General features: G+C 35.1%; 1 protein-coding gene across 5 annotated transcripts in view; it reads right to left on the reverse strand.

Moving 5' to 3' along the window:
- ETV1 (ETS variant transcription factor 1) overlaps positions 1-26,373 on the reverse strand; it is a 99,720-nt gene that overhangs the window by 11,297 nt on the left and 62,050 nt on the right. For all 5 annotated transcript variants that reach the window (XM_019623865.1, XM_019623862.1, XM_019623864.1 and 2 more), the window contains 4 exons: positions 16,103-16,171; positions 14,434-14,502; positions 10,857-11,026; positions 5,483-5,584 (listed from right to left, as the gene is read on the reverse strand). In XM_019623865.1, the coding sequence (XP_019479410.1) occupies positions 5,483-5,584; positions 10,857-11,026; positions 14,434-14,502; positions 16,103-16,171 (410 nt within the window). The remainder of the gene's footprint in view (positions 1-5,482; positions 5,585-10,856; positions 11,027-14,433; positions 14,503-16,102; positions 16,172-26,373) is intronic.

The raw sequence follows: 26,373 nt of genomic DNA on the forward strand, positions 1-26,373 counted from the left end.
AAAAAAAAAACACGTCTTCACCATGCCAGATGGGGAAGGAAAGGGAAAGAACAAAAAACGTGATTTAATATACCAAAAAGGAAGGATAAAAGAATAAGCAACCAAGTATTAGCAGATACACATAAAAGAAAAGAAAAAAAGTTTTTACTCTGTGAAATAAACGGTTCAACTGAGGGTAATGCAAAATATTGTGTAATATTTACATTTATTCCAGATATAACTGAAGATTAGCAGATTGTTTTAATATAAAGATAAACTTACATTGTTTGGGGAAGTAATCAATGATTTCATTCACACATCTCACACTGAAGTTTTTTTACTTGTTTTAAAAGGTAATAGCTATACTTGTAAAATAACTGGACCTTTAAGGTGTAGTGCCTCCCTCATATTACATTTCTGAAACAGTAGAAAATGAAACTTCCAAAGCTTAAAAGAAAAATGTGCTGTGTTCCTAATAAGACTAGACTAGTGATTCACTGATTCACAGGGCGAAGTGGCTTTTTTCCCCACTCTGTGTATTTTCATTTAAAAAAAAAAGAAAGAAAAGAAAAGATGCATACCCTTATTTAAATGAAAGATGGATCAAGAAGATAGCATTATCCTGGGTACATCACTTTTAAAAATGAAGGCAAGATGCATTAGACAGAAGTTAAGGATGTGAGTAAAGCGTCAAATTGAAGTAAGAGGTGTAAAAAAGTGAAAGGAATTTAAAGTACACAGCGCATAGGGAGGAAAGGAGAAAAAGAAATGTGACAGCTGCTTGAAATAAAGAAATGGCATAATTTGTAGGGATGACATGTCCCAGACTTAAATTTTGAAGAGTAATGCTTCTCTAGGAAGTTATAAACAATTGAGTGAAACAAATATGGTCCCCCTTTCTACCCACTGCCATTAATAAACAACTCCGAGGTCCTCAAAGCAGGGGGAGGAGGGAGGTATATGGATGAATAAGATTGTTTGTATGATCTTTGATGGTAACTTTTTGTGTGTATCTAGAGTCAGTAATTTTAGAAAGGTGAAATTTAATCCCCTCTGGGTTCCTGTGCATTACATAGGCACTTCTAGTTGCTTTTTGTGGGGAATAATGAGTTCGTCGTTTACAAACTATATATGTTTGGAAAGAAAAAAAAAAAAACAATTACCACAGAGCACTGCTGTTCTGGACTCAGATTTACAATACTATTTGCCCTGGATTTTTTACCCTGTAAGATAACCAATTTTGAGAATCCAAGTAATCTGAATATTCTTAGGCTTGAAAACAGTCAATACTTAGTTTTTATGAATTTGGGTATGTTTCTTCAACTGCCCTCAGTTCCTTTTTAAAAGTGAAATGGAGATGGGGACGGCTCCTTGGAAGGGAAGCCTGCTGTTGGAGAGGGAAATCCCTGGTACACTGCATGGCAAACAGAGGAGCCTGGCATAAACTTCTTCATTTCAGTCCTTTATAAAAAGGAAACTAAGTTCATAAAGGTGAAATGGTGAAATTACCATCAAAATAAAAACATCAGAAACAAAGCTATGATACTGAGTCCTAGTTTTCCTATTTTTATTTGTTCAAAGCATTTCAAGAAAATAAACAAACAAACAAACAAACCTCGGAACCTCAGGGCATTTATTTATTTTTATTTATTTATTTATTTTAGCTGAGCCATCCTGCCACCTGTTGGCAGCTCAGCAACAACTCAGCTCAGGCCGGGCATCGAACTGCTGTTGCTCAGAGTTCACACTCTTGAGCGAGCTCTTAGCCAACTGAGCCACTCGGCTGACCCCCTCAGAGCATTTAAATAACCTGCTTGGTTTTCTTTGGGGCTGTGGAGAAAAAGGTATTTACTTTAGGCTACTGGAGTTTTTTGTCCAACCTGCTGCTATCTGTTATAATTAGAAATGATGTGATAAATTATTGTGGGGAATTAAAATGTGTAACATGCAATCAAGGTTATAAAATCTCTTAAGGACTCTGCCTTGACTCACTGCTTCCTTCCATTTTTCTTTTGAATAAACATGTTCAGGGCTATTACTATATTTGTTGGACTATGTTAAAGGCTGCAGAGTTTACAACAAGAGCTGATAACCAAAGTAAGGAAATAAGCAATGTCTTCCATTACTAGGTGTTACATTAACAACATGGAAAATGCTGAGTATCCCCAAATTGCAATGCTGAGATAAATAAAACATGACTTTTGGAGGAGAGATGAATCAGAATAAAACAAGGAGGTATCTTTTGAACTGTGCTTTAAAAGACTAGATATCTAACTTGTGTGTTAAGTTTTTAAATTTCAGAATACAGGGATACTGCAGGAAAATTAACAGTTATAGAGTAAGCCAAAAGAAATAATGATCTATCATTATATCCTTCACAAATAACCACTATTAAAATATTTGTATATACTTTTCCAGGCATTTCTAAATTTTGAAATTGACATACACACATGTATTGTCTATAAGGTATAATAAACATTACTGCTCTGCCGTTTCTTAGTTCTTCCATGACTGCTGAAATAATCAGGGTGTGTTTTTTTTTTACATGTTTAGATCCACTTGGCCATTTTTGTTTTATTTCCTAATCTTTCCAATTAATTTTCTTTTATATACACCACATACACACCGTTTTAAATTCATTAACAAGTGTAGTATAATTTTCCCCTACACGTTACAATATATAATTTTATATCATAGTTGTTTATCTTTAAAAAAAGGACTGCATAATTTTCTTCTGAATGACTATACTAGAATTTATTGAACTACTGGAGTGGCACATGTGATTAACAGATAAAGATGAGAAGACAAGACATTCTAGAATGCAGGGATAATGAGGGAGCCAGGGGTAGCAAGTAGAAAGGCTCAATGCATGTGAGGCAGAAAAGTCAGTATGTATGTCCATAAAAATCATAAAAAGCCTTGATTGTTGTGCTAGTTACAAGTAGACTTCAACTTTTGCATGTTTCATCAGTAAACGACCTACCCTTTCTTACATTATACAGCGACACCCCAAAAGGTCTGTCATACACATTTTGCTATCCTGTATTAGCTGATGAATAAATACAGATGGTGCCAAAAAAGTATACACATTTTAAGAAAGAAAAAAAAACTGTATTAAAATTGTAATACAATGAATGACGCTAGCATTCATTTGATTAGTGCCATCTTTTGAGCAAACGTCATACTACACATTGCTACTGTAATTCAAGTCAACTTCAAAAAGTAATACATAGATAACATCTTTTAAACTGTTTACCTTTTTTTTGGTATCCCTGGTAGTTGCCCATAGTTTTCTTTGGCAATTCCAGCCTAATTGTAATTGTGAGGAGCAACAACATGTTTATCTGTATTTTAACATCTATGCCATTATTTATTTGATGGCATCTTGCCTTATCAATGTATTAAAATAGGAGGTAAACAAATGAGATATGAGATAACTGAGAAAATAAATAGAAACATGGAAGTGATGATACTGGTAATAAGAAGCATACGTTTGAACACCTTCGACAATATTTAAGACCAGGCATGACATCCTGGAGATACCGGGTCAAACACTGTGTCTGAAAGCAGAGGTGTGCATACACCTCGAGATCTTATAATACTTTTTAGCTCCCTGTGAACCGCTGAGACAAAAAAGCCAAGTATGCCTTGGTCTACATAGGCTTCTGAGTATGAGATGCATTCAAAGCTACAAGTTGTTGAAGACTTTTATTGTGCCAAGTATAATGCAAGTGTCTCAAACACATTATTTGATTTCATAATCACAATAACTTGCATGAGGTAAGGACACCACCATTCAGTAGAAGAAGGTAGCTTATCTGTTCAAAAAGGTGATCCAATGAGAAGCTAGCACGCAAATCTAAATCATGACTGCATTTCCTTTTACTGCTGAGCAACACGGCCCAGGGGAACTGTTGACCATCTACAGCACCAGCCCACTCGATGGGCGCTGGAATGAGAAAGATGGTGATGAAAACGAAAGGAATGGGGTGCATTGGAAAGGACTTGGCTGCACATGGAAGTGGTGAGTGAGAGGAAGGGAGGAATTAAAAAGGACCCCAGGGCTGAGAGGAAGAAGATGGGAAGAGCAGGTAGTAAATGCTTATACATTTTGAAGGTGAGAGTCAGAGACATAGGAAGCAACTGAGAATCTAATTCAGCCTTATCTTTTCAAGTATCTTGGAAGCTCTAACTTCGGACCTGGCAAACTCTGGAGCACTGATTTCCTTTGGTCTAGAAAACTCAATGATGCTGTTCTCTCTGTTCTAATGTTTGATGTACCAACTGGTCTAGTTTTGTTTGGCATAACTATGGTGACATAAAAATATGCCACAACCTGTAATATATAACAGTTCATGTCCTCCCAAATGAACAAAAGATGCATAATAAAACTGTCAAATTCACAATGGATACATCATAAACTTAGATCATAGTCAAGACAATTAGATTGAACACATATGCAAGGCTAAAGGATGCAACAACAAATGTTCAAATATTTTACCTTTATTTATTCATTTATCCATTACCTTCTTCAAAAGTGTTACAGTATGTTCTAAGTGAAATTTGTTGTTTTACCTCACTTTTTTAACTCTTTTGCTGCATTGATTGATTTCAAGATTTTTTTTTCCAAATGTCAGAAATCCACAAAAAAACAAAAAGTTAATATTTTTACTATTTATGCATTTAACAATAACAATTTGAGCTGCTTTGTATATAAATGGCATTATTTTTATGTATAAAAATGTCCTATTATTCATTCTTGAAAAACACAAAAATACATAGGAAATGTACACCTGCTTTCCTAAACTTCCTTTCTGGAAGTTTCCATCCGCACTCAGCAGATGGAAATACTCATTCAGATATATCCGACCATTGTGGCAAAAGGGTTAAAAAGCTACTTTGAAAGTTTAAGGTCAGGTCATTTGAAATAAAATAAAATATATTCCACTTCATTCTACCAACAAAATAAGATCAAATACTTATTTTTAATAAATGGTTTAGGATGTTAAGCTGTCAGGTATTGAGACCAGGCAAGACTTCAAGCAAGAAAAAATGTTTTTCAGAATGAGTTTAAGAAATCTTTTGAATGTTTTTAGAATCAGAACAAAAGGAGAGAAGTTAGAATTTGGTTTGAATTGGAATCTATAAACAAAAGCATTTCAAAATTAAATAATTCTTGAGAATGGAGCAGAATATTAACAACTTCTGGGGACGTATAGGTGCAATATTAGTACAGAGTCAACCTTTTTTTTAAATCAAATGCAATAAAGTGGGAACTTCCAGAAAGTCTACTACTTGGTACATGATGTTATTACACATTTGTCTATGAGGCCCATGAATTTATAAATAGAAAGGCTTGTAAAAGCAAAACCAAGAGCTAAGCATATGTTAAAGTGAGTGAAAACCTTGCTTCAGCAATGCAATGATATGTGGCTTTTAAAGCATGACATGCAGATTTATGTGCAACATTTCAATGAATTTTAATGCTATATTAGCTGCTCACCTTTTGCATGATTCCCTTCTCATAATAATAGCGGAGTGAACGGCTAAGTTTATCATAGTTCATAGCTGGCCTGTTTTTCTGAATGCCCCAACGCCGGGCCACCTGCCACCAAAACAAAATTATATTGTTGTGTTAAGCATTAACTTATCAACATATTTCATAGAAATGGTTCATTCATTAATTACATGCAACCCCTCCAAAACACATCCAAATCCTAAAGGCAAAAGCTATCATCATCTGAATTTCCTGTGTCCTGGTTTGCTTTTTAAACCAGGCGTGCAGTGATGATTCTGAAACATCACAATAGAATTCTTTGTCACTATTGTTTTGGATACAAAATGAAATGGAAATAAGGGAATGTGTTTACAACGCGGATGAACAGGCTGCAATTCACTAAAATGAGGCAAGTTTCCCATTCTGAGATACACTATGTGTTTTTTTTCCCCTCCTTAGTTTTTTAGATAAAAACTTTAGATTTAGAGCAGCTTAGTGATCTCTCTATAAAGGTGTTTTTGTGAGGTTGCGATAAACCAAAGGAAAAAGATATCCTGCTTGACATGAAATAAGAGTGAACAAGTGGCCCAGTGTGTGTAGCAGAGGAAACGGTATACAAATTAATAATCTGGACTGTAAATGATTTTTATTGCCTGAAGCAGCATCAGGATGAAATTGTAGCCAATACTAAACCAGGGAATTAAACATTCATTTAGAGAACAGTAACTGGATGCTAAAAATAAGAAGGAAATGGAAAAGGTCATCATGTATATGAGTCCACAAACAAAAATCTCTAAAGCAGAAAGTCCACTTTGTTGTTTAGTGAAAAATCACTGGAGCTTTTCAGAATGTGGCTTTGGAGGGGCAACTTATTTGGCAAAGAGAGTCTTCTATGGAGCTTTAATAAAATCTCCTTCTGCAATATTTATGTATCCCCCCACCCCCCACACCTAACCACCACCCTGGGCTAGCTGAAGCATTATACAGACAGCATAGCTAAAGTCACGTTCTCATTAATTTCTACTTTTTATTAGTTTGAGCAGAAACTGCAGCTGCCACTCATACCTAGCCAACCCCAAGAGAGCATTATCTAACAGGGCTGGTGTTTTCTTTCATGTCCATGAAATTTCAAGTTGTTGCTATATCACATATACTAAAATAGAAATGAGAGGTCATACTGTCTCTCCACTTTATTAGCAATAAACTTTCTCCAGGGTTGGTTTTTTTGTTTGTTTGCTTTTTTCCCCTTTTAAAAACACTGATCCTTGCTATTTTCTCTCTCACTAATTTGTAGTCCCTCAATGAAGATACAATGTAATTTAGTCAAATGTATCAGTATATATTTTTAAGAGAACAGAGTCGGGATTTAACAGGGACATGACTATCTATCTGAACAGACTGTCACAGTGGCTGGGACATCTTAATTTTCCAAAGAAAAACTTCATTTTAATGTAAATGCTCTGAGCAATAGTGAAACGCAAGGGTGGCAGTAAGAAATGAAAGCAATACTTTGTAAATAAAATGTCTTTTAAAAACCTAACAATGGACCTCAACGAGTCTTTAATAGACATGGCAGCTGAGCCGCATGCGAACCAGGAGGGGACATGAACATAAATTATTAATATCTCCTTAAATTAAACAAGGATTTCTGGATACTTATTCATTTACAAATGATTTATTTCTAGAAACTCACCAGGATGCATGGAGAAAGCAAAATATTTGCAACAAACTTTAAAACAGCATTGTGGAAGTTTCTGGAGAGATACATTTTTAAATACTATTGTATAAGCCAAGTCTGACTTCAGATACCAGTGAATTCTTATCACTGTGGGTATCAGTGGACGTTTTAAAACAATAAGATATGGTTTGAGAGCTGTTTCATTGTTGCATTCATCGTAAAGTTGAGGGAAATGGGACATGCCGATATGCTTGAGATACAGACAAGTTTTGCAACATGAATAAGTTCTAGAACTCTGCTGTGCAACACAGTGCCTGTAGTTAATTAACAATACTACATGGTGCACTTAAAAATGTGATGAGTGGGTATCTCCCATGTTAAGTGTTCTTAGCACAGTAAAACAAGAAAGATTGAAAGTTAAAATTAACAATTAGCATAAATAATTTCCTGAATAGGTCAGATCAACCACCAAGTAAGAAAGTCCCTTCAGCCCTGACATCGGACCCACCAAACACCACGACATCCAACTCCACCGAAACCCAAGGCACCATTTTCAACATGGAGTGGGCGCCATGGTGGCAGTAACTGCAGTTGCTTCCTCATAATACTCCTTCAAATGAAAACTTTGGCTGGAGGTGAGGAGAGTGAAAAGATGATGATGCGACAGCATTCACTCTTATTGTCAAATGAATTACAATAAATAGGAAAATGTAATAGTTCAAGTATCATTCAATGTGTTTTTAAAAATCATGCTTGATTATGCAACAGTAAATAATGGAAACGACCATCAGGGCCTGACTCGCAGACTTCTTGGTAACCCTTCCACCTTAAAAAAGTATGAATATCATCAAAAACTTCTATTCCGAGTCCTATGGATGCTTTCCTATGCTAATAATTGTTCCCTGGAACAATTCCCTCAGATCCATGACTGATTAAAAAAATAATATCTCATTGTCCCAAATATCTGAAAAAGAGAGATGTTAAGGATGACGTGTTTGCTAAAAGTTATTCAAACACATGGAGCAGATAATCAGCGTAGGTCTGCGGTCTCACTCACTATCATTTTAAACCGCAAGAAAAAAACATAAAAAAATTGAACCCAAGAGCCATTCCCACAAGGACAGCTTCACAGCCACCTTTCATGAGCGTGCTGACACTGAGCTCCAACGAGCTGCTGTGTAATAGAGGGTGAACACAGGCCACACAGGCTAAAGAAATTTCAAAAACACTTTCTAAAGAAGACATTTAAACATAAACAGCACATTCACGGCCTGATGGAAGCAACTGACACAGTGAACAATGAAACCATCAGAATTGGGATGTTTCATTTTGAACCAAGGCCTTAGGAGACAGTGCATACTGCACAATTGCCATTGAGTTAGTTACTATTTGGAAATGGTCTACTAACTCTGAGTTACCCGGCCCTGTTTGACTTTATGAAGTCTGCTACAGACAAGGTATATAAATGTTGGTTTGTTGTATGGAACAGGTGTAATTGTACTTCTCCCTTGCATTGAAAAAAAAAATCATAGAAATTTACACTTTGATGGAATTTGGTGGTCATCTGGTCAAGTATTCTACTTAATTTAAACTGGATCACCATAAAAGTCAACAGTTGCTATATAAAGAATTTCAACACTAGCATAAGAATTTTTACTCTTTTGAATGGATCAATAATTACTGTCACAGTTCAGCAATTTCCCCTAACTTAACAAATGTATGGGGGAAAAATGAAAAATGTGTTTCTGCTCAACTTTATTTTAATCACACATGAAGAGAAACAGCCGTATGATATAAATTCCTATTGCCTGTACTCAGTTCTAGCATGAACCAACTCTTACAATGATTATTAACATCTTTCAGGAGGTAAAGAGCACATATTCCCATCATGTTAAAGGGCTTTCAAATTAGTTTACATTAAGGGTTCCTACTCTCAATTTGTTAGTGCTTCACATGTTTGCAGTCCTTTCACTTACCTCACTTAAGTACATCTACATAAAAGCGAATTTCCTTTGACAGACAAAATAAGCTTTAGACACACTACAAAATGCAAACACCCAATCATTTAGCCAGTACTAGATAATGGATACTTCCAAATTCTAGTATTGAAGGGACCAGCCGAGTGGCTCAGTTGGTTAAGAGCTCGCTCAAGAGTTTGAGCTCTGAGCAACAGCAGTTCGAGTCCAGCCCGAGCTGAGCAGCCGCTGAGCTGCCAACAGGTAGCAGGATGGCTCAGCTAAAAAAAAACCAAACAAATTCTAGTATTGAGCCCCCTCTAGGTGTGTGCTTCGTATGAGGCAAGGGAAACAGAGCCAGGCTAATCTCTAGTGTAACTAGTGTATTGCTGTAACCTGGAGAAGACTTAACAGTGCTAACCAGCTCCTCTATTTCCTATTTCTTTTAAACACATTTGAATCAGATAATCTCTTCAATCTTCATAAGTGTATGACCTTATCTTCTGGATATCAAATTAGAGCATATTATCTGATTATGGCTGAATACATGGTTTCACAGGGTAGAAAATTTAAGGTGTATAGGCCCATTAGCCTAGGTTGTAGATGGCCAGTCTATATGAAACTAATCACTTTAGGTTTAAAATTAGCTGGATACTTGCTAATTTTTTTCTACCTTTCTGAGGTGTCTAGATACTATATGTATCCGTATATATATATATGAGTCAATATGCTCAGTCACAGGTATGTTAGCTAAAAGTCTTACATTGCTTTCTTGGCTAATGTAAACTAAAGTTGATTTTAATAGTAGCAGAGAAAGATGCAAACATTTCATATAACAGTCACCTTTCTGTATGGGTCCAAAGTGCTATTGGTGGGTTATGCTGTAGTAACAATAGTATCCTTAAGCCTAAAGTTAGTAGTGGGAAGAAAAAAACTGAATTCAGTTCTTCAGGAAAATACTCCATTTGTATGTACATGAAAATGAGGGGGCTGTGAGGGACGCAGGGATAGATAAATATGTGTTCTATTTATCCATATTATCTCTATCCGGAGTCCTCTCGTTTTGGTCATTTCTTATGCATTATGGCGACATTTAAAGCTTTACTCCTACCTCCCAATGGATTGCGAATGGCCCAGCTGACTTGAAACATATGTCACCAACAATCCAAGGGAAACAATGTTCCTACCAGGCCTGTGTCTCCTTAAGGAGTGAAAATTTCCCACTGTGGCGCTTGCATGTCTTGATCCCTGACCCCCCCCAACAACTGTTTTTCCCCCATCCCTTACTGCAGAGACTTTAGTCTCTAAATATTCCCCTCCAACCCCCTTAACAAAATCAAGATTGTACGAATACTAACTGCTAATTTGCAAGAACAATTCCTCCATAATCAAAACAAGTTGAACCTCAGCAGACACCCCAAAGACTATCAAAGATCTCCAACTTAGATGCTCCCTTAGAGACTTCCCAAGCCCTGTATTCTTGAGTAAAGGCTTATGCTAATGATGCTCTGGTTGATTTTCTTCAACATCAATTCTGTAGGGTGATATTCAACAGAACAAAATTGCAAAATATTCATTTCTTTAAAATTTTAAATGTATTCATGCTTCCCCCCAACCTTAGTTTTGAAAGGTCTCCCCAAAGTTTTTAAAATTAAAAAGCTACATATTTGAAATGTTAATCAAATACATGTTTCTTTATATTACAAAATATCTGATTTTCCTAACTAAAATCTACTACTAAACCCACCTCTTCAGGCTCAATCAGTTTAAATTCCATGCCTCGCCCAGTCCAGGCAATGAAATGAGAATTTGAAGGGTCGTCCAGAAGAGCTACCAAAAACTGCCAGAGCTGAAGTGATCCCCGTCGCTGGTAAGTGGGTCCTTCCCGATACATTCCTGGCTCTTGTTTGATATCTCCTAAATTAAAAAAAAAAAAAAGAAAAGAAAGTTTCTATAATATTATGACATTTACATACATTTCCATTAAACCAATCACTAAAATGGTTAAACCACAAATACTGTATTGGTTTATATGAAATATAATGTGACCATTAAATAGCGATTAAAAATACATAAGGGGCTGAATGTAAACCAGGAATCTGTACAAACTTACAGACAACTCTATATAGCATATAAGGGTCAAAATAAATGCACACCTGTGCAGAATAAATCCATGGATGTCATTTACTTATATAAAAAAATGTATTCCTTTTTTCCCCATTGATTTCTTTAAAAATCATAGCATCTAAACACACTTCTTTGCTTTTATTGTTAATGTCATTACTCACTGATCTAAGCAACACTGAAGAGGGAGTAATCAATTTCAAGCTCGGGGCTTTTTATTTGAAGAAATTAAATTCTGTAAACTATAATTTATAAATATCGCGTTGACCTGCACATGACAAACTACTGCAAATTTTAAGCTAATTTAATAGCATCTTAAAGTCTGAATTAAGTAATCTGCACTTTATATTAATTAGGAAAATCTCATGGGCCATTCAGGGCACACCGGTTTACCCTCATCTGTTTCCTCCACACCTTCATACTGGCACTGGAAGCAAATGAAAATTCTCATTTTTCTTTATTTCTTGTTTGTGTTTCACTCACTGGAATTTAGTTTGCTACTCTTTTTCTGAAAGTCCAGTTTAAAAATATTAGAACTTTCTGTAAATCTATTATTTTTCCACAAGAAAAGGTTTGTTACATGTATTCGGTATTCATAGATAGTGTAATAATCTATTAAATAGATTACAATAAAGGTGCTAGTGTTGAAATGCTTCTGGTGTAAATCTGGTCCGTTATCTTGGTTTAACCAAAAAACTAGAACAAAAACAAACAAACAGAAACTTAGTTTGTGACTACTGATTATTTACTTCTGTCTGTAGCCGTTTCAAAAATATGTGGAATTGGTCACAATGGGGATTGACTGTCGAGGGCCTGACAAGCATATCAGTGTTAACGCATGAATTTCTCTTTGCTGCTAAAGAAACAATTCAGACAGAATATATCCTATCTGATCTACTCACACTAAGGGTGAATTATAGAACAGACCAAACAAACCACAAGCTTTTAAAAAATCTTTCCTTTGGTCAGTAGACACATATACACCTCTTTAAATAATTACAGAAAAAACAACACTTTAAAAACTTAAACCAGGGCCGGCCAAGTGGCGCGTTGGTTAAGAACTGGCTTGGGATGCCAGAGAGCCCGGTTTGGATCCCACACATGAGGGCCAGTGACACTGCCCTCCACAGCTAAGATGCTGAACAACAGCTCAACCTGGAGCTGGGCTGCGGTGAGTCGCCGGCGGTGGCATAGGCTGCAGCCCCTGTGGCAGTGGGTTGCCATGGGCTACCGTGTGTAGCCAGCAGCCAGCGTGATCGGCCAGCAGCTGCCGTGAGCGGCCGGCCGTCCAGAGGCCTGCAACTGATCTGCCTCGCCTGGGAAGAGTGTAATGATAGTGCCAACTTGGGCCAGTGAAGAAACGTCCTCCACAACTAGAAGAACAAAACGACAGCAACTTGTCTGTTCCTCTTCCCCCAATTCCCCAGCGCTGTTCCCCTCCCCCAATTCCCCAAGTTAAAAAAAAAAAAAACTTAAATCAAAGTAAAATTACTGTCAGTAGCTGCTAAAAATCATTATGTTGTTTTGGTTTAAGATAGGTAATACAGAAGTGTCTCTTTATATTGATTTCAATGACAGTTTTATTTATCTCAGTTTTTCCTTCTGAGATTTACAAATTTTCCATGGGAATAACAGCAATTATGGAGACAGTGAAACATTATCAAATTTTATAATCTCTAGATTGCTTCTGCCTGTAAATGTGACTGATTGTGCTGGCCTTGCACAATGAAAAAAATTAATGTTCTGTTATTCTTTCTTTTTGTTCTCTATTCCTTACAAAATGTAAGACTGATGCTATCTCCCAAAGAATGTTTTCTTAGTGTAAAATTGAGGTGTATTTAAAAGTCAAAGGGAATAAATAATCAAGACAGTTAGCTTCCCTAAACATTAGTATGACTTCGACTTTTAGATTATATAATAATCTTATCTACAGTTTTGAGCTATTTTTCTTCTGTATATGCCCATACTGATCACCAAGATTTCCTAAAGCTCAGGAAGACTGAATGAAACTATAAAGATCATTCCAAGAAGTAAAGGCTTTATGCTTTGTTTCAAGAGAAAAGGCTGTATTTTAAGAATTGTGATGCTCCACTAATGTTTAAAAATAACATAGATCACACCTCTGAAACTCAAAGCTTAAAACTAACATTGTAGAATAAGGCCAAAAAGTGACCCCTATTAGAGTTTTAAACCTGTGACCTTGAGTAAATTTAGCAATTTCAAGGGAAGCTAAGGAAACAGATCTTCCCCAGGCTTACCATCCCCTTTGAGAAGTATAAGAGTAGCAAAAATGTTGAGAACAGAGTAGTCTACAAGCAACTAATGAGAGACTGAGAAGCAATATGAGCGTGACTTTGCTGTTTAAATAATGACAATTTAAAACTTCTGCGAAAAGTCAGTACAGCCATGTTCCCCAAAGTCTGTGCAATCAGCTAATCAGAGGGCCCCTGCTCCTTTCCTGTTAAACAATCAAAGCAGGAAATATGGAGACCACTCTGAAGAAACACAAAATCAATCACCTGTTCAATTTTTACCCAAGCCTCTCGTAGATGCCGACTTTTGCCACCCTTGTAAGCAAAGAAGATTCTGTTTAACTTGACACCTCTCAGAAACATCTGGGAACTTCTCTTTAATATCACAGACCATGATATTAAAAAAGTTAATGCTTTCCTAACTCCTTTTTAAGCAATTACAAAGTCATGTCACATTCGTCATGGACATCTTCCCAGAAATAAAAAAAAAAAAAAGGACTGACAATCACTAACTAAATGGGCAGCTATGTTGTTCCTGTGTTCCATAATGCATCTTTTCATGAACAATAAAAGGAAAGAGGCTGCATTAGTCATCTGTGCATCCACAGTAGCATGCTTTCTGTTCTGCTTTGTTAATTATGGGATCAGCTTTCAATAAATCTTGAAAAACAAGCTGCATGTGCTCAGCAGGGCAATGGAAAGGACCCTCTTCCTCTCCACAAAGCTCAGCAAGAACGACATGATGGTTATATTTTTTAAATGAGAGGTTATGAGAAAAAAGAAAAAAAGCTTTCTAATGGGGGAAAGAAAGATAATTTATAAAAGGTAAAGTTAGGCAAGAGCTGAGCGAATCATAAGCGATGTGCATTGAAATCTTTAAGTAGGGATGTCGACTGTTTTCAAGAGAGGCGAGGGTGATCAAAACTTGAAGCACAATGAAACACCTACCATCAAATTTCTCTGGGACAACACAGGTATCATCATAGAATTGCCTGGGACCCTTTTCAAACATACAACCTGTGGGAGGGAAATGGGATACATTTATTCATGATAGAAATGAGGCTCACAATTTAAAATATAATCCTAAACACAGAAATTGGGGTAGAAAAGGACTTTGCCATTTTTCAGCTCTGGAAACTTGAACACGTTATTTAACCCCTGTATGTGCTTCCTCATCAATAAAATGGGGATAATAATAAACCAATTTATAGGGGGTGTTGTAGGATTAAATGCTTTAATATATGCAAGTTAGAATAGTGCCTGATATGCAGTGATATTATGAGAATTAGCTATTTATATTATTACTAACCCAAGCATAGAGCTCACCTAATCACTGGCAAACCTAGGACTTATAAACATATTATCTCCTTTTCCATTTTCTTCCAAGTTTTATTACTCAATGAGACAAGAGGGAAATCAAAGTGAATTACTGATATTTGCTTTGCATTATTGCCCTGATGAACTAAAACAAATTCGGGTTAGCCCCTTGCTTGGAGAAATATTTGTCTAGGCTAGGCTTCTCACATTTTTATCTTCAATAGCCAATGTAGTAGTTAAAAACAGTTTTGTTTTTCAATTTTCCTTTTTTGCTATAAGCCCACAGAAAAAAATGCAAAATAAATTAACAGCTCTTCACAATATCCCCCCCCCCCAAACATCCTTGACTGTAGACCTTTATTTAATGGTTGATATCTTTAATCACCAGGAAGAAATTTCACACAGTCACAGTTTTAGTTCACAAATGTATTTGTCTTTATGCTGGGGTACATACTAATAACAACAGAATCAACAATAATTGCATTGCATTGTGCAAAATTTTTGGTCTCATATATTTTAGATTTATCAGCTCATTATACTATCCTTTAAACAAAGGGATTTACTTCTATTAATATAATTTATACAAAACAACCAATACTAGACTTAACCTAGATTAAGAATGCATCTAAGTCATCTTACTGAAAACACAGAGTATTTACAACATGAACCATGCACATATTTCTAGAAATATTTTAATGAGTGTTATACCCAGGTAAAATCATGTTTATTCATTACTTTGCAGGAATCAAACAAAGTCCATTAGATCAAAGCTTTCCCACCATGATTACCATAAACACGTCCACATTAAAAACTCCTTCTCTCGGGCTCTTAATGTGAATTTCCATTCTTAACAATTACTTGTCCAAAAATGTAAATTCCAGGATATTTAAAGTCAAATATATTTAAATCTACTGTGTTTTATTTTCAAAACAATGACTTAGGGCTGTAAAGCAGAATTGAAAATTCCTCAAAGATACATTTCAGCAAAGAGTAACAAGGTGGGGTAATCCATAAAGCACATGTTCAAATTCAAGAGGAGGTGGTTGTTGGCAAAAATGAACACAGAAATCTAATTTTCAGCTTTTTATATGCACAGGACACTTCATGTTAACAACCAAATGCAAGATACCACAACTTGATCAATTTTCCTTTTACTTTAAAAAGATAAAGTTTAAAAATAATGGTTTAGGGAACATAAACAATGTTTCCCATAAAATATAATGATGAAGCGTCTACATCCTTGGGATGTCAGATGATTTTGACAGGTATTTATAAGGAATTTCAATAATGGAAAACTTAACTTCTGTTCTGCTGGGATGAGCCAGGAAGCCTTCTTGCCTCATATAGATCGAGTGGCAGCTAGGCACTTCTGAAAGAGGAAACAAACAACAGTGGTCACAGGGAAGTCTGGAGCTGAAAACAGACTGTGACAATGGACACAGTGCAGCTAGGAAAGGAACCGAGAGTGACATGAGTCTCCATGAGGAAAACTTGTCAACACATTTCAGGCAGGGCCCACATGAGAAATGGAAGAATGAGAAGTTGATCATGTTGAACCAATTCTCTTGAACAGGCATGGGAATTCAAAGTTTTATCCACATCAATTATGCTAAAAGTTGGTTCTACCTGCAATCCCACATGAATGCGATGGCGTCCTGGAAACAAACAGTGTCATGAGTTAAAATATGTTTCAGGCCATGTATGGAATAAATGTGTATATCCAATGGCATTCAAAGCAAAAATCAATAAAAGACTCATTCGTAGTTTATGTCATGAACACTGGATACAATCGTGAAAAGATAAAATTGTTAAATCTCTTAAAATTACTCTAGCTCGTTAAGGTAACTGTTATTTTTTTCCCCCTCGATAAAAAAGCATGACTGGCTTTTCATTTTGTTAAACACACAGGTCATACTCAAAACCAATGAGGCTATAAAACAGAAATCCAAAAATGTCATAGCAAACACTATTATTACCCTAAGAATGGGGCCTTGCCAATGTGACCTAATTAACTCATCGCTGAGAAAATAAACTTGGTTAATAGTTAAACTTGAGTCATATTGATGGCTGTGTACTTAATAGGTTCAGTAGCTTAGAGGAAAAAGGAAAAGAAATATGGAATATAAAACGAAAGATTAAAATTCAAGTCCTTCATTCACTACTAATTAAGTTACATGACTTTAAACAAGCCATTTTGTGTCATTGTTTTATTAAATAAAGGGTTGCATCAGATGCTATTTAAAGTCTACAATAGTGCCAACTTCTTTGATTCTGAACACAGAAGTTCACTCACATAATCAGAGGTGGGTTCATAGTGAAACCAGTGAGGTTTAAACTTTAGGACTCTGCACTTGCAAGAGTCCATTCTGAGGCCCTGAACCTAATTTTGTATATAGAATTTCACTTTTTTTTTTCCTTAGAGAAGGTTCCCCAAATTTTATAAGTTTTAAGTCCCACAAACCTGGACTCATATATAGTTTCTATAGGGAGGCATAAATATATGTGATCAAGTTAATTCTCACTTCTGTATGTATTTACTAAAGCTTTTTCAATGACATATACAAAAATAAATTTATAAAATGTATGTGTGTGTGCTACTTAATATAAGAACATGTCCTTTGCCACCACGTGGAATAAGCACACGACCTAACAAGTAAGGAAGAGCATGTCAATGAATTGGAACTTAATGGCCCTTATCTCTTCTTAGCAATCCACCTATGGATTTTCACGCTATAATAGATAACTAGTACTGTTTGGCCCAGGTGTCATTCTTTCTTGATCTGGAATGTTCCATTTTTAAAATCTATCTTATTTCTTTTTAAATTTGTGTCATGATGAAGGTCAACCAAAATATGACACTTTTTTTTTCCCCACAGAAAGCTTGTCTTATGTGGTTTTGTCAAAAATATCTTAATGGCAATCCATGAATAGCAAAAACATTTAAAAGTAGGGAGGAATCAATAGCTTACCAGTTGAAGAGAGTGTAAAACTCATGATCAAACATTTTCTTATATCACGCCTTCTTTATATAAAGTATTATGTAGTACACATTCTGACCCTATGAAAGGCAGCGTTAACCTTGTTTCCTGAGATCAGAATTTATGATAGGTGGCAATGCAATTGATCTTTTGGGGTTACCAAATAGTTAGCAATCCATTTTCTCCCAACATTTTAACCCATGGTACTTCAACTTGATTTTTAACATTATTTTGATTTATTACCAGGCATACAGTCCCTCTAAGCAGCTGCGGCTGGAAGGGATAGTGTGAATGACTCTGCCATCAGCTCCACAGCTGCTTAGGAGCAAGCATTTTGTTGTACCAATGTTGACACCCTGACACAAAATATTTTTACTGACGCTGCCCAGCTGGAGTGTGGCTGTAAAACAGCTGGCTGGCTCTGGAGGCAGCTAGAGGAAAACGTATAGGCTAAACTCTATTATATATAAGTGTGGAACTAAACATAGTGTTTCCTCCCCAGAGGGAGGGAAAAAGAGAAAGGGTGGAAATGCAAGTGTTTCTGAGAAACCCACCATTCAAAATTAAAGGAACCTCTTTTAGAAGTGTTCTAACACAAAATAAACATAATCCTGGAAAGCTAGACATTGACATCGAAGATAGGATTTGATGGATAATTTCACTTATACTCATGTTATCTATTGAACGGGCTGATTTCTTGTTTCTTGTTGCACTTACCTGTAATATTTATTACTCTATAATATTTAAAGTATACTGATTTAAAATGTGTGATAAATTAATGAGATAATAAGTCTAAAGCCAGAATCTCCATTACATTTCCAAAGGACCAACTTGTGATCAAAGTTCTAACACATAGCACCGAATGGCAATTTAGGGGGAAAAAAAAATCATGAGAATATAATTGTGTCTTTGCTAGTTCTTAATACTATTTATTATACCCCAGAGTGAATAAAATGAACATTTAGCTCTTAAAATTGAGACACTGGGCTAGCACTGCTTAAATCCAGTCTATCTTTAAAATCAGTGTCTTTCCTACAGTCCAGAGAAGCCTGAAAAAATATGGCTAATAGGAGTTTATTCCCCTAAAGTAACTAAAGTCATGTTACCCTAAAGTGATATCAGTTAATTTATGACTATCAGAGTAGGTCAGACTCTAATCAAATTGTAGAAACATTTCCAAAGTGATTATTCAATCAAATGACTAACATGGTTAATTAGGAGCCATAAACATTGCTCTGAAGTTCATCAAAGTAATGACTTGCCCAGAAAAATTACTGCTAATTAAATTGCCTGCTGCTTTCATTTCTACCTTATCTAATAAAAAATCTAGCCAATGAAGTTTGGCATTACATTTTAACTTTTGCTAAATGCTCATCTAAGACCCAACTTAGCTAAGCGGTGACTTCAAAGGCAAATGTTTTGTGGAACGCAATAGAGGCATTGCCTACGTGCTTACTTATATTTTTTCACAAAATGAAACTTACGAAATTCAGCAACAATGATGAGCTGTAGTTTAACCTATGCACAAATGTTAATATGACGGCATTTTTACATTGCTCTCAACTATAGGTTATAATCTTAGGGTCATTAGTATAGTGCAGTTATTACAAATGTGCACCTTGCCATTTATTAGACCAGGTTTTGAATCTCAGTTCTGACATTTCGTGGGAGTAGGACATTTGTTAGTTATTTAATATTTCTAACTCTCAGCCTTCACACGTGTAAAATGGGAACCATAGCAGTGAAATCCTTCAAAGGGTTGTTGGAAGGACCATATGGGTAAGTGATAGACATTTCACCCAGTATGTTGCAATAGTAAAGATTCCATATACAGTAATTATTAATAATAAAATAATCTATTTTTAAGTGAACCTCACAAGTATTTAAACAGAATGAACCACAATATTTAAAACTAGAAATACTTATATATATCCAAATTATTTTGTATTTCTTCTTGCTGTTCTTACACCACATATCTATTGAGATGGTTGATTTGTTGCTTATTAGTGTATTTATTCTGTAGTATTCTTCACAAATCTACTAACCTGTGATATTGAAAATCTATTAATTTTGAATTTATTATAAGTGTATTATTTATCAATTTTAATTGAGAATCTCCATTGCATTTTAAAAACATTTGGAGACACCTCTCTTCAGCTTCTTTTTACGGTATCACTTCTTGACATTTGATGCTAAATAACCTTGGTATAAAAAGTTTTCAATTTTATCTGTAAATCAAATTATGTAAATTCAATTTAAAACAAAGGATTTTTTATTATTTCAAAACTTAAAGATCAAAGAGCCCTACAACATGGCATTAGTACTGGGTGAAATCAGCTTGCAGAAACTGAACTGCCTATAATTTGTCACAGATGAGTTCATGGTGATGAAAGCTGATCTAATATACTGTAAAAATTCAAAGCAGGAAAGCGCTGTTGTCATTTGAATGCACTAGTCAGTGGAGGGGGCAGTTAAGAAGAGTTGTAAACTAACACTCCTTGTTACCCAATGTCATCAGTCTTCATCTGTACTAACATTGTTAAAATTCTCTTTAAACTAAGTGAACCTAAAAAGGTGGTTTCTCTCTCTTGACTTGCATTTTAAAGCTATATTGGGAAACATAATACTGATTTGGGAAGTTTTACCAAGTGTTTGACCACAACATGTAGTTTTGAATTTGCACATATAATACTGCTAGACACTGCTCTGATTTGCATATTTGCTACCTAGTAGTACAGAACGAAGGTTTCTGTGAAGGGCATGGTTTGCCTAAAGTTTCTAGTAGCAACACCAGGCCAGATCAGAAAAAGATGTTTGTCACACCTGTTAGAGACATCCCTACAGTTTGTTGAAATTATTTGTTATAAAATAGTATACAAACCTGGATATATTTCAGATTCTAAACTCTGAACATGGAGGGAAAAAACTCCTATCACTGGATGCTTCAGTTACATTCCTGTAGCGATCAGTGTGATAACTTAAGAGTAAGTGTCTAAAAGTAAATGAGAAATGCCAGCAAAGTAGGAATAAGTTGGATGTTGCATTTGAATAAGATTTTGCTTTCATATGCATGTCCAAAGCAAGGACAGATTGAGTATACACATGACTAACTCTTTGAGGAGGTGATATGACAAAATCAAGTGCACTTCAACTTGTGTATTATATGTTTATGATGGTGGGTACCTCGGCATAGTAAATGTCCAGAGCCAAAATGTGTGTGTGGACATACGCTTCGTGAAAAATGTGTGTATGTGCATGTGTGTATTACAATGTATATGTAGGAGTTTTAACAAGTTTTTCAAAAACATGTATCTATTATCTAAAGAAATATTGAGTTGTATCCAGAACTAATGACACCAATTCCATTCAAGATAAGTATTATGGCATATAGTGCCTAAGTTTTATCTGGCTAAACTTCATACTTTACTGTTTTGTTTGTTGTTTTCCTCATTTCCTGGCAATCTCAGTTAAATATTTAAAATCCTAAGGTTTTCTAGAGTACATAAATAACAGGAGTTTTATGAATATGTGTTTAAATGCAAATTCATTCACATACATCCTTTTACTCTGCTATTTCCACTTGTACACGAATAGATTTCATGTAGCTAATGAGAAAACTTTATAATGCTTCCTGAAAAGGATGCTAATGGGAGGAAATTTTTTATCCCCACATGATCTCTATTACAGATCAAACCGAAAAGTAAGTAACTCTAAAAATAAGGCCCGATGTTAGTATGTCTGAATGGAATAAAGCAAGTGTGACACCAAAACAGTCCAGTTGTATAAGGCCAATGGGTTGTCACTCACAAAAGCTTTATGTACATATAATACCTTAGTCACTGAATCTCATGTGAAGGCAGAAAAGTTGGAGTTGAGTGCAATCTTAAGAAGGAAGTGATGAATTTAGTATTACCTCATTTGCACTTTGCAGGGATCTTTGCCATTAGGATTTGTAGTAAACTATGAATATATAAAATCTGCAGAGCTATCTATTGCTTCCATCACAGCTCAGGTGTATTGAATCTACTGTTGACAGACTTGGAAAGTCAGAAAGAGAATGTGGCTAGCATAGTATTTACAAAATCTTAAAAAAAAAAGAAAGAAAAGAAAAAAAAGGAATGCGGTCATCTGCATTCATTCAGATGCTTTTAAAACTTAAAGACTATATAATGTGAAAATAAATAAATGAATAAAAATTAAAAAAACAAACAAACCTTAAAAGCTATATAACATGAAATAACAGTGTGGAATTTTACTTACAAAACGATAAACTTCTCTTGTAAGCATCTGGGTTTTTCGGGGAGCGGACAGTGTTCTTTATAAATAATGACCAGATTCAAACAAGATAGTTTATTTGATCTAACTCAAAACTTTATGAGTTTTGCAAGGCTGGAAGGTTTTATTAGAGTTAAAAAATAAAGTTGAAGTGATAGGAAAAATATAAGCACAATTTTAACTTGGACTACTTATTAGATTTTGTACTCTGACAATTAATAGATGTTTGAAAGAGAATACAAGAAAAGATGCCTTTAGCTGACAAAATAGGCCACAGAAAAATTCTGAAGAGGTGGAAGTTTTAATATTGAGCTTCAATACTGAATCGTTCACCTTCTAGAATCTACGTGATTTGAAACAAATGCATCATGGGTTGCTCTGTCCTCGCCCTTTCCTCTCTCCTTGGATCACCACAAGATTCAGACAATTTATTCTACTTGCTTTATACATGACAACTACTAGTGAGAAGTTCAGTATGATTGTTTCACTGTCAGAAACAGCAAAATAAATAGCACAGTACCTTGTTTGCCCTGCACAACGTGATCGTTTACACATAAGGATATGTCTCTTATTTCATCTTATCTCCTCTAGCCCCAAAAAGTGTATTTGTAAATATGAGAAATAACAACGGCATCTTATTCAAACACTAGCAGTCTGTGAGGATATTTCTAGAAGTCAAGATAAAATCATAACAGAAATCCTTTCCTACTGCCTCTACAACTAATGCTATATTTGTAGCTTTCCAAACATAACCATATTTAATCCTGACAAAAACAGAAAAATATGAGATTTGGCCCTTTTCATAAATGAGGAAATTGAGGACAAAAGAAGTAACAAAGCAATGCTCAATGTGACATAAATAGTAAACAGGCATCAGGCCCAGGATTCAGTATAATATGTTCAGTGTCATACAAAGTGGGTGGTTTTATTTTTTAATGCTAAGAATAACAAAAACATGTGGATGAGGCAGTGAGCTGTGCGGGCCTACACGCTGAAAAGATCATCAGAATGGGGCAGAGATACTTTTCTAAATTTAAGAGAATAGTAAATAAATCACAATAACACATGCTGTCAATCTTTTGGTTTGGTTTTGTTTGTTTTTCACGTGTATCTTAGAATATCTATCCTTGTAAAATTTTCCAGAATTAGAAACAATTAACTAGAAAATTCATACACATACACACAAACCACTCACAATAAAAACAATCATCTATTTAATCTGACAAAAATTCCTTGAAAAGGTTTTAAATTAAGCTATTCATATGTTAGGTAAAAATATTTTATGAAATAAAGAAGTCTCTCTGTTCCCCTAAACTGTTAACTACTGGGTTGTCGGAAAAGTCATGACGCATTTTTGCAACAAAAAAACATAGAAAAAATACGTCATGACTTTTCCGACAACCCAGTAGTTAACTCACTTATCTAGAGAAATTCTTTAAGTGTAAAAAATAAAATTCTCTAACATATTCTAAATCTAATCTTTTAAAAAATAATATTTATCTCTCTTCTGTTCACATTCATGAAACACACACACACACTTAAACTGTCTTATTTAATTACAAATCTTAGTTGCACATATGAAAACCGTTGTTCATTTCATCCACTTTGAATACGCAGTTCTGAGCCTAAGCATCCTGGTTGTTTTCTTTAAAAAGAAACTAAAATTCTCACACTATCAAAGTACATTCTCCTCCCACTTCTAATTCCCTTTTTAAAACCAGTATAACTCACATGCAGATTAACCCTCCCTTCCCCCTTTCCTGCCTGTAAAATTCAAGTTAGACAAACACTGTGTGGCTGAAATGACATATTTGAATGGAATTCAGACCCACCAGTTCCTGTTTATGTTTCTGATTTGAGAATGTTGTCTTCTCATTCACTATACATTAGGAACGCTGCAAGGCCATAAATAGTGTCGGGTTACATGCAGGCAGGACCAATGAGCATTAATCATTACTTCCAGTCTACTGGCAAAAGCAGCAGCTGATGGAACACTACACCCTTCAGCTCTGTATAAATGAACATTCCAGAGAGTAAGAGAGTGAGTGTGTGAGTGTGTGTGTGTGTGTGTGTGTGTGTGTGTGTGTGTGTTTCCTTTCAGTCTCCATTTTATGAATGAAACTCTAGGCTCTATAGAGTCCATTCATGTAAGAGAAATGCTTACAGGGCTGCCCCTAGGGTCCAATCCGTCATGGGGAAAACTGATGTGATTGGTTTAAGACAGCCTTCAGCCTTCCATTACTGATTTAAATGCAGTCCCTGTCCATTTGACCTGTGTTAATGCATAAAGAGTAAATCCAGACCATAGTCCCAATTCTCAAATCAAATCACTAGCCAATGCCACTTACTGTAACTGTAGATTTACAGCATATTTAAGTATTTCTTAGAAAAACTGACTGAGTGGACCAGAGTACTGTTTGGGGAGGTTTGCTATTTTAACTCATAAAAGAATGAGGAAAACCCATCTGAGATACACTAAACAAAAAAAATGCAAAGTCAAATTGTAAGACCAATGCAAGACCTCTACTGTAATAACAAAATCAATTAGGAAGACATCACTGTCACTTTCACAATTGAGGCACCTAAAAATCAGAGATTAAATGATCAAGTAGCACACAAATCACTGACTGAGTAAAAGAAAATTATCTTTGGATGTTAGAGAAACAGATAAGATGTTAACATTTTCTGAAGGATCAATAGCTCATTCCTTTAAATTCCCAAGTGATTTTCCACTTGAATTTCTCGAAGTGATCAAGTCAGGAGGGGAAAAAATGAGCTGCCGTGTTTCAGGAGAAAACGTGGCCATAAGCAAATGATGCTTAGTAATGGGATGGGACAAAGGTTTGGCTTTTGGGAGTGTTATATATCAGATACAAAAAGCCCAAGTTCATGGAACCATAACTATCATTGTCCTAGAAATTACAAAATATGGTTGCGTTTAAAAATATTTACAGTTTTGAAGAGGGGGGGAAAAAGCTATTTATGAGAAATTATGGGAATGGTTTGTGAAGAGTCAGTCCTATACTGAACACTATTAAATATATAAGTTTTATCAGCCATCTGTAATTTGATCTTCACTCCAGGGGGAAGAAAAGAAAACACTTCTCTCTTCCAGTGAACTGAATCCATGTAGAAAACAGTTGCAGTCGAAACCCATATATATATATATACTATTTCTCACAGGATCCTTACCATGTCTGGAGAAGGAATGAGAAGGAAAAACACTGAAAATGCCTAGTTTTTCATTTTAACCTATGAAAGACTGTCTTCTATGGTTTTATGACAATTTATCTTGTCAAGTTCTAACATCTAGTAAATAAAATGGCAGAGGATCAAGTTACCACCATATTTTGTAGTTCAAGAATGAAACGCTTAGCACAACCACATGGGTGGGTGATAAGGAATCCTATAATCTGCCATCCAGAGAAAATATGGAACAAAGCAAAACCACTAAAGAATGAATGAACACACATAGAATTATTAATTCCTAAATAACATTATTCTTCAAGGCTTTAAAAAAATTCAGTATTCTTTCAGGAATTACTTTTTAAAGTCATCCAAAGATATGTAAATAAAAATGAGGAAATGAGGCTAAATATTTTGAAGTGTAATATTTCATATTTTTTAAAATGTAAATTATAAATATTGGTCAAGGAGCTTTCCACTTTGGAAATGACAAGCCTGCTAGTTTTATGAACATTCTAAATGTTCAAAATAAATTTCAGTACTTTTACTTCCACTCCCTTTTTGACATCTGACTTTAATTAGCATTTTTCAACAGTTTACTTTTGTAATCACTGCATTCCTTGTGTTTCTTGAACACTATTTTTGATTATTTATGTGCAACTCTATTGTTGTGAAAGGATATAATAAACAATTTATTAGAAAATATGCATGAATTCAATTTCCCTATAATATATAGCTCCTCTTATAAATAAATAAGATATTTAAAAAAATAATATGCCCTGATGACAGAATTTCTGACATATTAATAAAGTAATAATAGTAATAATCATAATAGTAATCATTTAGAGATAAAATTATACTGGGTAATTTTGGCCTTCTGAATTTTCTAAAATTTTGTGTAAGTTGAGTCAGTCAATTGAGGCCCTGACAAATCATGTCCAAACACATATAGCACTATTTATTTATATTTCTATGTGGCTGAAGAAAATAATTATGTCCTTGCTCTAATATCTGATTTCATCCTAAAATATTCACTTTAAAACTATGTTATGCTACTCTGCCATAAGAAAAGATGAAATAGTACCATTTGTGACATCATGGATGGATCTTGAGATTATTATGCTAAGCAAAA

Source organism: Hipposideros armiger, unplaced genomic scaffold (genome assembly GCF_001890085.2).
Source record: "Hipposideros armiger isolate ML-2016 unplaced genomic scaffold, ASM189008v1 scaffold_568, whole genome shotgun sequence".
NCBI classification, from domain to species: Eukaryota; Metazoa; Chordata; class Mammalia; order Chiroptera; family Hipposideridae; genus Hipposideros; species Hipposideros armiger.